Source organism: Arachis hypogaea, chromosome 20 (assembly GCF_003086295.3).
Source record: "Arachis hypogaea cultivar Tifrunner chromosome 20, arahy.Tifrunner.gnm2.J5K5, whole genome shotgun sequence".
Lineage (NCBI taxonomy): Eukaryota > Viridiplantae > Streptophyta > Magnoliopsida > Fabales > Fabaceae > Arachis > Arachis hypogaea.
The window spans coordinates 20,577,740-20,595,572 of NC_092055.1; the positions used below are offsets into that span (position 1 = coordinate 20,577,740).

At 33.8% G+C, this 17,833-nt stretch overlaps 1 protein-coding gene across 1 annotated transcript; it reads right to left on the reverse strand.

Moving 5' to 3' along the window:
- Positions 1–2,009: 2,009 nt before the first annotated feature.
- LOC112782902 (PLAT domain-containing protein 3) lies at positions 2,010–3,133 on the reverse strand. The gene is made up of 2 exons (XM_025825563.2): positions 2,831–3,133; positions 2,010–2,742 (listed from the first exon to the last, which is right to left on the reverse strand). Exons 1-2 carry the CDS (start codon positions 2,942–2,944, stop codon positions 2,242–2,244), a joined length of 615 nt encoding a protein of 204 aa, XP_025681348.1. The 5' UTR covers positions 2,945–3,133; the 3' UTR covers positions 2,010–2,241.
- Positions 3,134–17,833: the final 14,700 nt, after the last annotated feature.

Sequence of the window (17,833 nt, forward strand, 5' to 3'; positions counted from 1 at the left end):
TCATTGAATTGATTCAGTACTTACAGGGTTGGTGGTTCTTGAACCTGAGTTATATGACCTTTATTCTTATCTTAGGCAGTGGAAGTGTTGTGAATCGAAGAAGAAGCCATTGGTGTGTGAAGGTAAAAGTTTGGTAATGGTAAAGTTAATTGCATAAGGTAGAGTCGTACAGGAAATTCGGAGAAGAGAGGAAGACGAAGATTGAAAATAGAAGGTTAAAGTTGAATGATGATAAAAGTTCAATTCAGTGATGAAAGAAGTGCTTTACCGTTTCATATGATAGAGTTTGAAATTTGAAATTGGATAACTTCTTGAAGAAAGTGAAGTGGTGGAGAGAGAAGCTAAGAGTAGTGGGGAACATGTCAAGATAAATGTGAGTAAATGAAAGGTAATAAATTTCATTGATGATTAATTAAATTCTTACGGAGGCATAGTAAAAGCAGTTAGGATTAAGCGTTTTCACTTTAAGGTAGTATCGAGAAAACACATTAATCCTAGGGGACAATTTGTTTGTTGAAAATAATTTATTTCGAAAAGAAGGTATATTCAAAAGTTGGTAAGCACGTGTCTTCAAAGAAAGACTTGCGTCGAGAGAAAGGATCTATGGCAAGGAATATTGAGCAAGAGTCAGGGCTGCCACGTTTCTGTTTATGGGCTGTCCGATGTGTTAAATCGAAGATTTCGAATTTTGAAGGTTATTTCTGGCTGTTACGTTTGTCAAGCAAAATAGGCGGGAACGGTTACTGATGGACTAATGTACGTGGAAGTTACACTTCAATTTAATTAGTTGGAGATCCCTATAAATAGGAGAAGATTCGAATGCACAATGGTTGGAACTTTGCTTCAGAAATTACTCATGCACACTCACATTCCAATGACTTATTGAGTCTGCTTTGAGTCAATTTGCTGTAGAGTTCCTTCCACTTGTTTTTACTTTTCATTTACATTTTCTACAAACTTTACTTTTCTTTCAAATTTATTTTTCAAGCAACATTTAATTTTCTTGTTCAACTTTACGTTTCAGTATTTTATTTTCCATTTCAAAAGTCCTTTGATTGAATTGAAGGCATTTTACTGTTTTCTTTAAATTAAATGTAAACCATTTCAAATTCAATCAATTTATTTTCAAAGTCTTTATTTACTGTTTTTAGATTTTCTTAAATTTTGGTCCAATCAAAAGACCTTTGATGTACTTTGAGAAAACTGGTATTCGCAAAAAAAAATAGATTTTACTTCCAAATTATTAAATATTAAACTACTCTCGATTTACTAAAAATCGACAAAACAATATCTAACAAGTAACAACCTTAAAAGTGATACAAAATAATAAAAAAAAATGATTGATTAGCAATATATAATCTCAGATGATGATTCTAGCATCTACACGAAATGTTGAATTTTGTATATTTATAATTAGAACTTAGGATTCCTACGCTACTATATGTGACGGAAAATATTTTTTATGTAACAAATAAATATGCAATAAAATAAGAATATCCTTTATTTTAATTTTTAAGGCATCTAGGAGTTGCCGGAAGCTTGTAGCCTTGTGTACTTGTGTAGTCACCAAATTAAATTAATTCTTTGTTAAAAAAAAAAAAAACTAAAAAAAAATAAAAAATAAAAAAAAAACATTGGCCGGTTGGAGACTTGGAGTTAGGTGCTGTAATGAAAGCAGATGGCAGTAATCCCTAATTTCACAGATACCTCCAAAATAATTTTTGCAGCTCATTTACATTCAAGCAAATAGGTGGATTATATTGATGAATAATTAAGTCAAATAATCTTCATAATGTAATTTAGGTATATTTATCTAAAGGAAATATTGAATACATACTTTATAAATTCATATTGTTTGGACTTTGGAGATATGTTTTTCATCAATAAATAAAAATTTCCTTATTTTTTATAAATGATTTCTTCCGTTTTTTCTTGGCAGTTTGTACACAAAGGCTTTATTTACATAATAATCGTTCCTTATATTCTCTCCATATAAAAATCACCGCCCATTGGTAATTGGTTATGCCAAATCTTTATTCAGACAAAACAATAACAAAGATGGATACAGGTTCTTTGACTACTGAACCTGGCGATCAATTCCGATTTGGCCATCTCTATTTTTCCACCGCCACCACAACCATGGTCACAACACTACTAAAAAAAATAAAATAAAATAAAAAACACACACTGAAAAATTACCACATACCACAACAACACAAGTTAAAAACACACACCCCATCCCTACACACGCACTGCAGAGTCCAGAATAGAGAACCCGGACCTCAACTTATCACCACCATCTGGGCCGGCGGGCCTGACACGGGCCTTACTGATATCACTATTACAGTAGTTCCTCACGGCCCATAGTTCGTAGGGCGAAGTATCGGTAGCGATCCACTGCTCAATAGTAAACTGTTGCTGGGCACAGGGTATGTGGGCCCCAGTGGTAGTTACCTCGACGTAGTTGCAGTACCAGCCGTGGTGGTCTCCAGACCCATCGGAAGTCAAGTTAACAGCGCAAACAGGCCCGTTCAAACACGGGCCTCTGCCACTGAAAATGTCCAAATTGCCCCTCTCATAGTAGTTGTAACCGGGATCCATCAACCCGCCCCATGCTTCCAAGTTTTTTATGTATATGCCGTAGCCGTACTGGTCGTATAGCTTGAGACCGATTATTGAATCGGTTCCTCCCTTTATGATTGAACCGGTTCTGATGTAAACCGTGTAGACACAATCATCGTCCTGCACAAAAAAGAAAAAGAAAAATTGAAAAACATGAGATGAAAGTCGAGCTTCTTGAGGGACGGTGAGATTGAGAGGTGGGACTTACGGATCTGACGGTTGTGGTGATGAAGCATAGAGAGAGGAGGAAGAGGAGATGGAGGAACCTTGTGGAGAGTGCCATTGAAGCTTTGTTGTTTGAGTTGAAAAAAGTTGGTCTCATAAATAGAGGACTACTGGAGCGTGCATCATGTGGCACACATGGTAATATGTACGGTAAAAAGGAAATCACAATGGATTTTGTAATTTATCTTCACCACGACTAGGACACTTTACCAACATACTATTTGTCAACTTCTGCTAACTTTTATTTATAATTGTGTTTTATGGAAGTGTGTTTGTGGATGTGTCTAATAATTAATATATTTTAAATACATATATAAAGAGACACATCCACAAAATATATCTATAAAGACACTTCTATTAAACACAGCTATAAAAAAGACATTTTTATTAGACATATCCACGAACACACTTCCATAAAACACAATTATAAATAAGAGTTGGCAGAAGTTGGCAGATATGCTGTTGGTAACGTAGCGGAACCGTTGTAAGATATACTAGAACATTAATTAACAAATTTCGATTCGATAAGTGACTTAAACAAGTGTGAAGGTTTGAATTGCATCTTGTGCATGCAGTAATATATTACTGAACATCTTTAAATAGGGTTTAAATTTATAATAAATTAGTTCTTAGCTTATTGGATTGGTAAAATAAAAAAAATTAAAACATTAATTCATATCAGCTTAATTTTGATGTGGCACCTTTAATGTAAAATGTTTTATATATTTTTTTAATTATATTTATTTATTTACATCCTTAATAAAAAATAATTATTTTTATTAATATGATAATATGTAATTAAATATATATATATATAATTATTTTATATTAAATTATTAATTGTAAATCAAAATTAAATTTAATCAATATAAATTAATATTGCTATATCTAAATTATTAATTTGAAAAATATTATTCTCAATATAAAATATATTTATTTATAATAACATTTATTAAATTAGAAGTGATATTCTTCATTTTAAAGTGACAGATGGACACTTGTTAGCAATGAATCTTTAATTGAATGTTTGATTTTAGTAAAAATCATTATTTTTAGACTTAAAAAGAATCATCATTTTTAATCACAAAAAATTTGGTAGTTGACAATATTAATTACGAAATATTTAAATAGACATTATACCAACTAAAATTTTGTTATATTTGACATAGAAGTTTTATAATCTTAAGAACTAAATTTGTAATTTCTAAACTTTAGAATTAAAGTACAACGTATATACATACAATTTAAACGACCGAATAAATATTCATCACTTCATTTTTACAGTTAAAAATACTGCTTGGTCATACCCGGTGTATAGTGAGACAAAGTTTGAAGAAACGCGTGTTATATATACGTAGTAGTATTATTAAATTTAAGAGAGTGCATTATTAAAAGATTGAAAGCAGATATAGTGATATATGATGGTACAAAATTGATATAAGATAGAAACCAAAAAAAAAAAAAAATAAGAAAAGAAAAACTGATATAAGATGGTGAGGCGCCACTTGGCTCGTTGATTCTATAAACAAGTGATAAAATTTGTAGGTACCCACCACCCACTAAAGCACAGTCAACCTCAAAGGATTACATCAGTTCATGTTTGATAATGATTTATTGAATAATGGAGTAATGCATTTTCACAATTTTGTGAAATTTTATACTGATATATTTTTATTTTATTTTAAATAATATGAAAAACTTAAACTAAATGGTGGTTAATTATTATAACCTTAAAAGATACAACATATTATTGTATGGTTTAATTTAATTATTATAATCTTAAAAAATACAACATATTTTTATATAGTTTGATCCGGGTATAGTTTATTCTCCAATGATTATCTTTTAATTTTCAATTGAGATGAGTTATATTTCGATACTAAGAGAACAAGAGGAATGAATATCTGTAAAAAATACTCCAACGCTCAAGTTAGAGTATATATGAATAATAAACTCTATTTTATGAGTAATTCTCATATCAATCTCTTATATTTTTCTTTCTATTTATCCCTTTTTATAATTGGAGTTAGTATTAGTGGTTGTTTATCCGTTTAAATTACATTAATAACAAATAAAAATATATTAGAACGTTTTTGATATAATATTGATATTGATATTGATATTAGTGGCCGATCTATAACGTATGGAGATGAGTTATAATATGTAACCAATTTATAACAGATATATCATAGCCCCCTAAATTTGGCCTGATAATATTTTAATAAAGTAGGTTAAGCTTTAAATGATGGTTTATAACTCGGTGTTTTTTCGTTATTTTTTAGTTATGGGTATGGAACTCCCAAGTCAACATACTTTATTAAAATAAATAAAAAATAAAAAGATAAATTTACTTATTAAAAGAAGTGAGTGGCTGGTTCATATCCCAATGAAATCTCTACTATTGACTTTGGACAGTTAAAAAGAAAAACAAGGGTTTTAATTTGAAAAGAACTATAAAACGATTCCATTAACTAGATAAGATAATATTTAGAATCCTAAAAGGTAATGTCATAAAAGCAGCTTCTTCAATCAAAGCACTTTTAAAGAGAGTTAAAAATATGAGTAAAAGAGGCGAGTTCTATTATCCATCATTTTAAATATTGTTTCTTCTTTTTACTTTTTGTTTGTGTTTGAAAACAATGGGTATGAAAAAAGAAAAAAAAAGTCACGAGATGACGATGATGATCCATATAAGTGGGCTGGTGCGGACGTTAAAATCAGTGGGTCGTTGTTTGTAGATAAAGATAGTGTAGATTAAATAGATAAGTTGAAAATAGTTAGGAAAGGCTCTAGTGTTCAAGTAGAACTGTTACCATGTAGTAGGTTTGAACTAAGGATGGCAAACGGGTCGAAGTCTGCCGGGCCGGCCCGTATAACTCGCCTAAAAAGATGGGCTAGAAATTTGAAACTGTCATACCTAAAAAGTTCGCCTAAATTGTGGGATTTGACGGATTTCGGCAGCGCGGGGCGGGCTTCTCCGGGGGCCCAGTGCTTTTTTTGTCAGGGGCATTTTTTTTACAAATTCCAGGTAAAAAAAATCCGACTCGATTCGACCCAAAAGAAACCCTACCCTAATTCCATTTACTCTCTCAAACTCGGACACAACACAACACACTCACACTCGCACTCACACCAGTACACCACCGGTGACCACACTGTCCACACACAGCCCCAAGCCCCAGTCGCCCCAATCCTGTTGCATCCGGCATCCCTATCCAGCATCGTTGCCGTTGCCATCGCCAACACTGTTGGCCTGTTATTGTCCACTCACGCTCACGCTCACGAGTCACGCCGTCTCGTCGCCATCTCATCGTCAAGCTCTGAGCTCGCAGTCTCGTACCCGGCAATCCGGCACCACCGTCACGCCGTTCCTCGTCACCGGCTACTCCCACGGTCCCTGTCTCGCCAACTTGTCACTGCACTTTGGTCCTCTTGGGTCCTAGCTACCGCTGCTCTGTTTAGCCATTGTTGCCACTGCTTGTCGGTCCTGGGCTCCTGGCCATCGATGCTGCTCCTCTGTCCTCTCTGGGTTTGCCACCAAGCTATCACCGCTGCTCCTCGCCTACTCAGTCCTGGTCGTCATCGCTGTTAATCTTGTATGTTGGTTTAGCTTGTTAATGTTTTGAATTTTTTATCTTTTTTTATCTCACTTATATTTACAAAATAGTGTGCATGACTAAATTAAACATTAGCATAAGTTTAGGTTTGTATCAGATAAGAGATTTAGATAAGTTTGGGTTTGTTTATTTTGATTGAATTTTACTGTTTTGACTAATCTGAAATCTGATGCAGATTTTTTTTTGTTTGTTGTGTTTTGTTTTGTTTTGTTTGATTATGGTTTGACTAAGTCAGACTGTATAATAATTATTTTAACATTTGCTGTTATTTCAGAAAAGATGAATTCCAAAACTGTGGCTAATGTTGCTGCTGTTGGATTTGGTTCTGAGTCTCAAGTCGAGGTTGATGGACCTAGTTCTAAGTTATATTTTACATTATATTTTATGTTTGATTGATTATAAACTTGAGGATGTTTAATTTTATGTTTTGGATTATATTTGTTTTATTTTGGACAATATTAGTTTTATTATTTTATCTCGAAAAACTTCGTTTATGATTATGTTTATTACTTATTTATAATTATAAAGATTTTAATGTTTGTGAATTTAGAAATTATAATTTTTTTGTATTTAGAAATTATAAATTTATTGAAATGATTGTAAAATTATATATATTATTTAATATTTAATAGTTAAGATATATATATATATATTTCAAGACCGCCTCATCAAACGGGGCGGCGGGCCAACCCGCCAGATGGCGGCCTTTTGGTGGGATGGGCTTTCTCATTTGCAACCCCTAGTTTGAACAGATTTTTCATAGAAAAGATGATTTTGAATTTTTCTATATGCATAGTTGTGTGTTGCAAGAACTTCGAGTAAGATTGCTGTTCACTAATTTTGAATGTTCAGTGTTAAAGCAATTAAACTGTGTACCACCATAGCTGCACCCAAATGGTTGGGCCTTTCTGAAATGTTTTGAGATTTTAATAGAATTTTTAAAAATAAAAACCTCGTTGGAGGTATTTTTCTCACTGTTTCAGGCTAAATGTGTTTGGAAAGGGGTATGGGTGAATCTGAATAGTTGTCCTAGTTTAAAAATTTTCAAATCCTTATTTAAGAATTTTTAAGGAAATATTTTTGAAGGTGAAATCTGTAGAAGAAGATTTTTCTTTTTATGTGGATGAAAATTTTGGTGAAATTTTTTTTCTTTATTGGTGTTCACAGCCATAACACGTGTTAGGTTTCGAAAAATTAGTTCTATAGATGAATGTGTAGTAGATTATTTAGTGAAGGTAATTGAAAGGTATAAATTAATATCTGTGTCTGAATTACTTCCATGGGAGGAAGACAGGAGATTTGTGGTGAAATACGTTGCTTGTGTTTTTGCAGGTGAAAAATTTTTAGGTGTCACTGCTGCAAGCTTAAGAGCTCGTCTAAAGAACAAGAACATTGAAAAGAAAGGTTTCTTGTCTAACTCGGGTAAGGGAGATGGGGAGGGAGAAGTTAATCAACCAGCCCGCAAAAAAATCTATGATCTTCAAAAAGAGAAAGATGGATTTAACTGTAGAAGATATGAATGAAGATGTATATGAGAAAGGAAAAGAGATTTCTATAGAAGAGCTTACTATTTTTGTTAATAACAAAAAAAATTGCACTATTTTTCGGATGGAGGTTATAGAACCTCATTATGGCATCATACTTTTCCATTCATGGTTGTGGTTGATGAAGTTTTTCAATCATCATCTGATGTAACATTAGTCAATAAAATTGGTGATATTGGTATCGATAAATACCTTGAGGTATGTGAATTATTTAGTTTGTGAATAATATTTATAAGTTTGGATTATAACATATTGTTTCGAAAGTATTGGTCGAAGTCAAGAGGAGAAACATAAAAGGAATCTAGAGAAGAAAAATGACATAGAAGGACTACGGGAAGAGTTAGAGTTAAAAAGTAAAATGATGGAAGAGTTGAAGAAAAAGCTCCTAGGAAAAAAAGAGGAACGGAAGACAATGAAGAGTACTCATGAAAAAGATTTAGCACTTTTAAAGAAAAAAGAGAGCGATGTTTGTAGCATGAAAAACTAAGTGATAGAGGTTACTGTAAAAATGAAGAATCTAGAGAAAAATAAAGAAACAGAAATTCTTGATGCCTTTGCTAAAGGTTTTGAGTGAGCAGTGACTCAAGCCAAGTTTTTGGTGCTAGATCATGACTTTTCTTAAATAGATCCTACCAAAATGGTGTGTAAGGGAGTGCTTATGGATAATGATGTTGTTGCCAAAGAAAAAGGTGAAAATATGACAGATGAATAAAGTTTAAAATTTGCTTATATTTGTATAGTATTTTTGGTTTGATGTTTAGAACGTTTTGGTTTGAAAGTAGATTATGTTTTGGACACCATTATTTTATTGAATGAATGAAAAAAATGTGATAAGATAATGTAATGATAAATTTTTTGTAATCACCACTGTATTGGTGAGTTTGATTAATCAAATTTGGTCTTAATATATACCAGATTGATAGTGAAAATTAATCACTGATGGATATAACAATAGTAATAAGAATGATACATGGTCAATGTATGATAGATTATTGAAGTAGAAATTTGACTGTCATAATGATGATATATAGATCATATTGATATAGTGCTGAAGTATAAATTTGATTGTCATAGTGATGACAAATAGGTTGGATTGATAGATTGCTGAAGTATAAAGTTGATGATGCATGAGCATCTTAAGTACTTTTTATTGGTATTTTTTATAAAAAATTTATAACTTTTGTTTGGTAATTATATGATTTTCAAGACTATTTTATTAGTACTTTGATTTTCTTAGTTTCATAATTCTTGTAGGAAAATGTTAGAAAAAGAGAAGCAAAAGCACAAGGAGGAACCAAGAATTGAAGACAAGTGCAAAGAGAATTCGTGGATGCTGTTAACCCTGGCTTCTTTACACTCTAATGAGCATAACTTGAGTTACAGATATCTAAATGAGACGATTTTAGTGGTATTAAAAAGCCAACTTCGAGATCTTTTCAACGATATATAATAGTTTATACTTACTCTCTGGCATAATGATGTTCAATGCCATGACATTGGCGTCCAACGCCAAACTGCGTCCAATATTACAATTCTTCTCGGAAGACTTGGCGCGAGTGGCGGAGCTTTATTGGGGCAATGAGATTGAGGGGCCATGACCCTTCAAATATTTTATAAAATAATTAGTAGTAATATTTTATATGATATTCTTTGTCCAATTGGTTAGTTATTTTTTTTTTCTAGCTCACATATATGAGCACCTAGGTTCGAATATATCCGCATCATGTTGCACTTTATTTTTTAAAAAATACTCTCAAAACAATGAAATGATATTTAGATATTTACAAAATATGCTAATAATTTAAAAAAATTTATAAAAATATGGTAATAATAAATTTAAAAGTAATCAACTTAATAAGTAAAAAATATTTTATTTTATAAATTATGCATAATAAAAGACATTAAACTATCCTTATATTTTTTATATAATAAAATATAGAAGATATGTAATGAAAGACATTTTAAAAAAATAATTTGGACACTAAATTCTTCTCAAGTATGAATTAAATAAATAGAAACATAAAAACCTTTTTTAAATTTCCTTGTCTATTGTATCGATGAGTGAGATCAACCTCTTTTTTAGTCCAATAATTATTTTCTGTACAACTGGAACACTAAAATTTTGAGACTTATTACTCGTAATAATTTTTATTTCTTTTTTTCATATATGTTTAATTGAATATTATTTTATTTTTTATAAATCTTTTGATTGAATTTTTTTTAGATAAAGATATTTAAACATTCAATCATTATTATAATTTTTAAATTCATTATTCTAACAATAATTTTTTTAAATATTTTTTAATTCATATATTTTAATTTTTCTATAACTGTAATAATGAAAAATAAAAAAAATACAATTTTCAAGAAAAAAACTAATATTCAAACAAAATAAAATATAACTTCAATAATAGTTATATTTATAATTTTTTATCAGTAAAATTATTCATTTATTTTCATATTTTTAACAAATTTTAAAAATATTTATTTTTTAAAATTTTATTTAATATAAATGCTATGCAATTTTTTTTATAAAATCCCCCTCCCCCTAAACTTTTCTTTAAGCTCCGCCATTGCTTGGCACTAAATGCCACTCTTCCGACATTTAGTGCCAGACCTACAGAAAGGAGTGCAAGAATTGCATCAAAAGTGGCATTTAGCGCCACCAAACACCAGCCTAGCCCAAGCCCATAAATTGTTAATTTTAAAAGCGCCATTTCGGCCTCTTTTGAAATTCTCTCTTTCATTTTTCTTCTAATTCCTTTGAATCTTGAAAAAGTTAAATCATGGGAATTAAAGCTTGAAACCCTTTTTTCGTAATTCTTCAATTATCTGGATTTAATGTGATACGTGACATATAATCAGATTATTTCTGGGTTCTTAATAATTGTGTGGTCTTTAAATCAGAGTTTGAACTTAACATTTTAACACAATTAATTGATCAAGGAATTGACGGTTGATTAGGTTAGAAGAGATTGGATTACCAAGAAATTGGAATTGAATCTCTTAAGGTTTGTCATGAATTATATCTTTGCATGATCAAAGTAGATAGCAATAATTGTTAATCCTGAAATTTAGATATCTCTGGCACCTTAACTATCTTTATCATATTATTTTCTTAACCTATTTTAGTTTGCTCTTGTTTAGTTCTCTACTTTATCTTATTTCCTATTGAAACTCTTATTTTTTATTGTCTAACTAGAATAATCAATTGATCATTACTTGTTTAATCCGTTAATTCTCGTGGGAATGATAACCCACTCCCGTGGTATTACTTAATACGATCCGGTGCACTTGCCAGTAGTTTGTGTTTTGTAAATTCTGCATCAAGTTTTTGGCGCCGTTGCTGGAGATTGATTATGATTAACAAACTACTAGTTGATTGATTACCTAGATTAGATATTTTTTTCTTTTTTTCTGTTTCTCTTCTATTTCAAAAAAAAGAAAAAAATAAAAAATAAAAAATATTTCTTTCTATTCTTTCTTCTTTTTCTCTCTTTTTACCACATGGTACATTTGATTCAGTTTTGTGTTTTGTGCTAAGAAAAATAATGGAGAGAGATCACATAGGTTACTACTCACACTCAAGGAATGATTCATATTACTGTAGATGGAGGAACTATCCGGATTTTGGTTGGAAAAGTCAAGACCAAGAAAACTTCAGTATTCCATATTCCATCTATCAAAAACCATAATCTCTTTATTTATATCAAGAGCCATCCTTTCTTTATTCTTATTAATAACTATCATCTCTGGAGTTGACCTTAGACACAACCTTAGTAGAACTCTCCAAAAACACAATTAGCTTCATGCTGGAAACTAAGGCCTCCATCAGAAACTTAAAAGTTTAAATGGGTCAATTAGCCAGACAAGTTACCAAGAGGCCTACCAATACCTTCTCCAGTGACACAATTCCAAATTCAAGGGAAGAATACAAGGCAATAAGCTTGAGAAGTAGAATAGTGATCAGCAACAATAATGAAGATTAAACTGAGGCTACAAAGGAGGAGCTAGAAGTGCAAAAGCAAGACCAAGAGGCCCCTGTACCAAGTAAAATTCCAATGAAGAAGGAGGTAATGGAGGAATACAAGCCTAGGATTCCATATCCTCAGAGGCTACAAGAGCGACCAAGGAACACACAATTTCTTTCCCAAGAGAAGCAATGCAAGATCCTACGAAAGAATGTGAGAAAATCAAGCAAAGAAGTTCATACTCCAGTGAATTAGAGAACTCTCTACCCTCACACATGAAAGAAGAGGAAGATGCACAAATAAAGGAGGAAGCCATGCACACCCCAAGCTTGCACATTCTAATAATTAAGGAGGAAGCCATACAAGTCCCTTCAAATCTCTACATGCAAGCTTTCTAGAAGAAAAATCTGAATGCACCACCCATATTTGAATTGAAGTCTTCTCCCCCAATACTTAAATATGCTTTCCTTGGTCCTAGTAAATCAGAGAGTTGCATGGGAGTTGTTTTTTTCGTGAGTATCATTTTTCTCTTCATGTCCACTGAAGCCATTTCTTTTAACCAACTGGAAGAAGTGGAAGAAAAAGCAAGAACCAACCGTCAAGCTAGTGACGCTAAAGAAGTACTTGTTAGGAGGCAACCCAACGTTAGGTACTTTCTTTTCATTTTTTTTTCTTTTCTTCATGTTACATATGTATTTCATGGATTAAATTTAGTGTTGCTACACTAACATGATGCTTGAATTTCACTGGGTACTTGGCCTAGCCTCTCATTGATTGTGTCAAACCACGTTTAGTGTTCTCACACCAAGTTTAGTGTTGCCACACTTTACCCATGCAAGGTCTACTCCCCCTGTGCCAATATATTAGCAACATGATTATTTTGCTTTATTTTGTCTTTTCTTTCGTTTTGTTTATAATTTTGTTTGTTTTATTTGAATGAGCTTTTGCATTGCTTTCTTATTTTCACTAGACAATAATGATTATTCCTATTTCTATCACCACTGTTTTTCTTTGTTGCTTGAGAAAAAATAATCATTCTAAGTTTGGTGTTTGAGGCTATCCTCTACATAGCCTAAAAGGATGAAGAGGAAGATGATGAAGATGAAAGCAATAAGAACTAAGGTTGTTGAATTCTAATTGCTTCCTTCCTTTTTAATTATATGCATATGTTATCCTGTTCTATCCTATATAATGTATTTATGAGTTCTATTAGTCAAGTGCATATATAATTGTGCTTACTCCTAAATGTGGGCAAGGATCATGTGCCAAGAAAGAATAAAAAGAAAAAGGGATTGATCATAAAGAGCATGACAATGTGAGTTTGGAAGGCCAAACTAACTAAGAATGTTCAACACAAGCTGAGCCAAATTGCTAGCTTGAGGCCTTAGTCTAGAGGACTATTATGGGATCTTTACACTTGACAAAGCCTTGAAGGAGCAACATGTAATGAAAAAAATGAAAAAAAGGGCGTTGAAAGAGAAGTCAAAGGCTCTGAATACCACTGACTAAGGATCTGAGTCAAGTGCTTGTGGTACTTATGTATCAAGCAAAAGCTTGAAAACAAAGTATTTAAAGTCATGACTAGACTCAAGGTACAAAGCACCCCCTCCTAAAAAGAAGAAAAAGTCAAAGGCTTTGAGCACCAATGATAGGGAATGTTAAAAGGACATGGTAAGCTCAAAGAGCTCCCCAATCAAGTGCTTGTGGTGTTTTTATGTTGAGCAAAGCTTGAGACAAAATATTTAGAGTCACGGCTAGGCCCAAGGTGCAAAGCAAAAAAAAAACTGTGGAAGAAAAGTAAATAAGCTTGTTTCAAGGTGATGATTCAAGGAAGGATTCTATAATCTAATCCGGATAGAGGCCTTGAAAGATTATAACCAATTGTGTTAAATTGTGCATAAGTGAAACGGCTAACCAAACTCATTTGGATTGCAACCATTCACCCTTGTATTTTAAGGTTGAAAATTTTGATGACTAAGCCATGATTCTTTGCTTGCTTGAGGACAAACAAGAGCTTAAGTTTGGTGGTTTGATGCATGAGCATCTTAAGTACTTTTTATTGGCATTTCTTATAGAAACTTTATGACTTTTGCTTGGTAATTATATGATTTTCAAGGCTATTCTATTAGTACTTTGATTTTCTTGGTTTCATGATTCTTTTAGGAAAATGTTAGGAAAAGAGAAGTAAAAGCATAAGGAGGAACCAAGAGTTGAAGATAAGTGCAAAGAGAATTCGTGGATGTTGTCAACCCTAACCTCTTCACACTCCAACAAGTATAACTTGAGCTATAGAGATCCAAATGACACAGTTTTAGTGGCATTAAAAAGATAACTTCGAGAGCTTTCCAATAATATATAATAGTTTATGCTTTATCTTTGGCATAATGGCCCCTAAATGCCATGACAGTTGTAATATCCGGTCTAACCGAAATTAATTAAATAATAAGTTAAATAAGAGCGAATATGGTTGGAAGATTTGGCAATTGGAATTTGATAATTCAAATATGATATTTGGATTCAGTGAATTTTTTTCGAGTCGGAAAACATAGTTTTCTGCGTAAAAGCGCGCAGTGAAATTTTGACCGGCAGTACCGGCTGAGATCTGTCTGGTACTACAGCTGAGGAAATTGATTATGGGTAAATAAGATTAATAAATGAGGAACTATAATTAGGGAATGTAGAAATATTTAAAGTGCAATTTAGAGCGCTAATCTTAAAGGTTTTGGCCCAAAATTGGGTCAATGGGCAAAAATAAGTGAACCGGGCCTAAGTGGGCCCAAGACCCAACATATATAAACATTAGTTATGAGCATTTCAGCTCATTTTGCCCTAAAGAAGGGGTGTTGGGCGCTGAAATTGGGAAGAGAGAAGAGAAGAGAGAAAACCTAACTCTCTTTGATCTTTAAACCACCATAACTTGAGCTACGGAGCTCCGATTGACGAGCCGTTTGCGGCCACGCGTCGCTCTTCTCATCCTCTACAATTCTATCTAAGTTTTGTGGTGAGTATTCCATTCATCTCTGCCCAGTTTTCGAAATTCCCCACTGTTACACGTTTTTGGGTAATTAGTGTTGAAATCTTGTGATTTTGGGTGTTTAGGGATACTCCAACATGGATTCTAAGTGGGTTCTATCCCTACTTCATATGGGCTGAGGTAAGAAATGCTCAAACCCTTGTGACTTGTCATTTTTATGAGCCCTAGGTTGATGTATGTATGTGATATTGGTTATGTTAGTGTATTTGGTGATGTTGGTGCACAATTGGGAGATTGGTATTGCTTGAGGAGCTTTGGTGAGGCTTGGAGCTAAGGTTGGTGAAGACTTCCAAAGAAGAGGATCAATTGGTTTGGCTACAAGAGGTACGGTTTAAGTTTCATTTAAGTACCGTGTGTTGTGATGAGAATTCCTAGGCTAGATGCCCCTAGGATTAAGTTTGGATTGTGTAAATGGTTGGTGCTAATATGCATAGTTGGTATGTAATGTGAATTAATGATTTGGGTTGAGAATTGTGTGGCCTTGTATGCTTGGTGTATTGAGAATTTGATGTACTGGGTAATGAGTATTGATTTGTGGTTTATGCATTTAAATTATGATATTGGGCCGGAGGCCGAAAAAAGGTAAGAAAGGTAAGTTGATGTGTGCATTGTATGATGACACAAGTGATTGGATGAATTTCAGATAATGAATATATGAATGATTGGGTTGGTTATTGAATAATAAGGTTTGAGGAGTTGAGGTATGGGATTTGGTAAATTTGGGTGCAATTATATAGATGAGGTATGTTGGTTTTGGTTGAGATATATTATATGGTCATATATGTGATTATGATTATTGATGCCTTGATGGTATGATGATGCATTAGAGATATGTTTGTCGTGATATATGCTTGAGGAATGATTAAGGTTGATTTGTGGGTAAAGCCACGTGATAGTGAGTACGATATTGATTATGTATAATGATGGTTGATTGGAAATAGGTGTTGTTGAAATTTGGCATGAGAAAGAGTATATGATATGTAAATGTGTTTGAGTTTGAGAAAGTGTCAACGTGCGAGTTGAGGAGGCTTGATGTTGATTTTGGTATATTTTGATTGATTTCAAAGAAAAGGCTGAAATTGGCATGTTTTGATTGATTTTGAAAAGAGTTGAAAATGACTTGTTTTGAAAATGGCACTTTGTGGTTTTGTATGGAAACATGGTTTTGGGGCATACTTTGACGGGACATAACCTGGACTACGGATCTCTGTTTTCTGCCAAATCTGTTTAAAAATGAAATTGGATCCGGGATGTCCATGCCGTTCGAAGGACGGGTGAAAAACAATTTAAAATGAGAGAGTTATGTCCGTCGAAAGATTGGGGGTTGAATCTGTAAATTCTGCAGCTTTTAACTTAGAAAATTTTTAACAGAACGACCCTACGCGCGTAGGCGCACCTGGCGCGTGCGCGCCGTTCTTCCAGAAAGCACCATCCACGCGTGCGCGTGGTGTGCGCGGGCGCGTCGATGCGCTGTACCAAATGCCCAGCTATTTTCCAGAGAGTTGTGCCAGGGTCGTGCCAGTTTTGTGCCTGGGCGCAAGAGCACCCACGCGTACGCGTGGCTGACGCTTGCGCGTCGATGAGTTTTTGGCCATCCACGCGTGCGCGTGGAGTGCGCGTACGCGTGGCCCTATTTTCATGCCAAAGTTGATTTTTGAGTTTTTAAAGCCAAACCTCATACTTTTAAGCCTCCGATCTCACCCCTTATGTATCAAATCATTATGGTATGCCTAGCAATGAGGAAGGAGCTAGGGGATGTGGTAACTTGCGAGTGAAGCAAGAGAAAAGGTTATGATCAATGATGATCAGATATGATTATATGAGATATGGAGGATGGTGGTGGAAGTACCGTGTATGCCATGAGCCGAAGGGCTATATTTATTGATAAATGGTTGGTTCTTGATTGGACCATGAGCCGGATGGCTGAGTTCTTGCCAGATACGGCAGAGCCATGTTGATAAATTGGCTAGTTCTGGATTGAACTGTGAGCCGGGTGGCTGAGTTATTGCCGAGTTACGGCAAAGCCATTATGGATTATGGCTGAGTATAAAGGCATATATGATAAATTAACGAATATGATAAATGAATAATGATGAAAAATGTTGAATGTAAGCATGCTTGTGTTTTCTCTCTGGTTGTAAGGGTGACAGGGCACCGATACCCTCTAATGGCGACAGGGCGCAGATACCCTCTAATGGCGACAGGGCGCAGATACCCTCTAATGGTGACAGGGCACATATTCCCTCTAATGATATTAATACGCAACAGAGAGACTGTGCCCGGGTTAGCTACCGGACATGTCGGGTTGGCTTGATAACCGACAGATGATATCATTAGCCATAGGGTAGGCATTCATCATTTGCATATGTTTGAATTGTTTGGGTTTGCCTATTTGTTTTGGATTTCTACATTATATATGCTAAGTTACCTGATTATGTGCTACTTGTTCTACTTGTACCCTAATTGTGTATTACTTGCATGTATTGCTTGTGTTTGTACAACTGAGAGGCCCCTCATGTTGGTGTCGGTGGAGGTTGAGGGCTGTTCTTGATGAGATGAATTGATGATGCGATTGCATGATGATGGTGATCATTAGTTGAGATGATTTGAGCTCCCTGGGTAGACGCAGTGATGTGGTTTCACTAGTTCCAGGGAGGGCATGATATATTGATATAGAATTGCTGAGACAGCACGACTGATGATGGCTTTGTTTATGATTCTGAAATCTGATTTGTGGGAGAGTCAGCGAGTTGGGAGTCATATGAGATGTGATCTAGATTTAGTATTCCCTTACGACAAATGCCTATTTATAGATTAGTG

Bases quoted from the DNA above. Each gene is read 5' to 3' on its own strand.
- LOC112782902 (XM_025825563.2), bottom strand. From the start codon at position 2,944: ATGAGACCAACTTTTTTCAACTCAAACAACAAAGCTTCAATGGCACTC. The intron at 2,743-2,830 runs GTAAGTCCCACC...TTTTTTGTGCAG, and splicing joins TCACCACAACCGTCAGATCC to GACGATGATTGTGTCTACAC.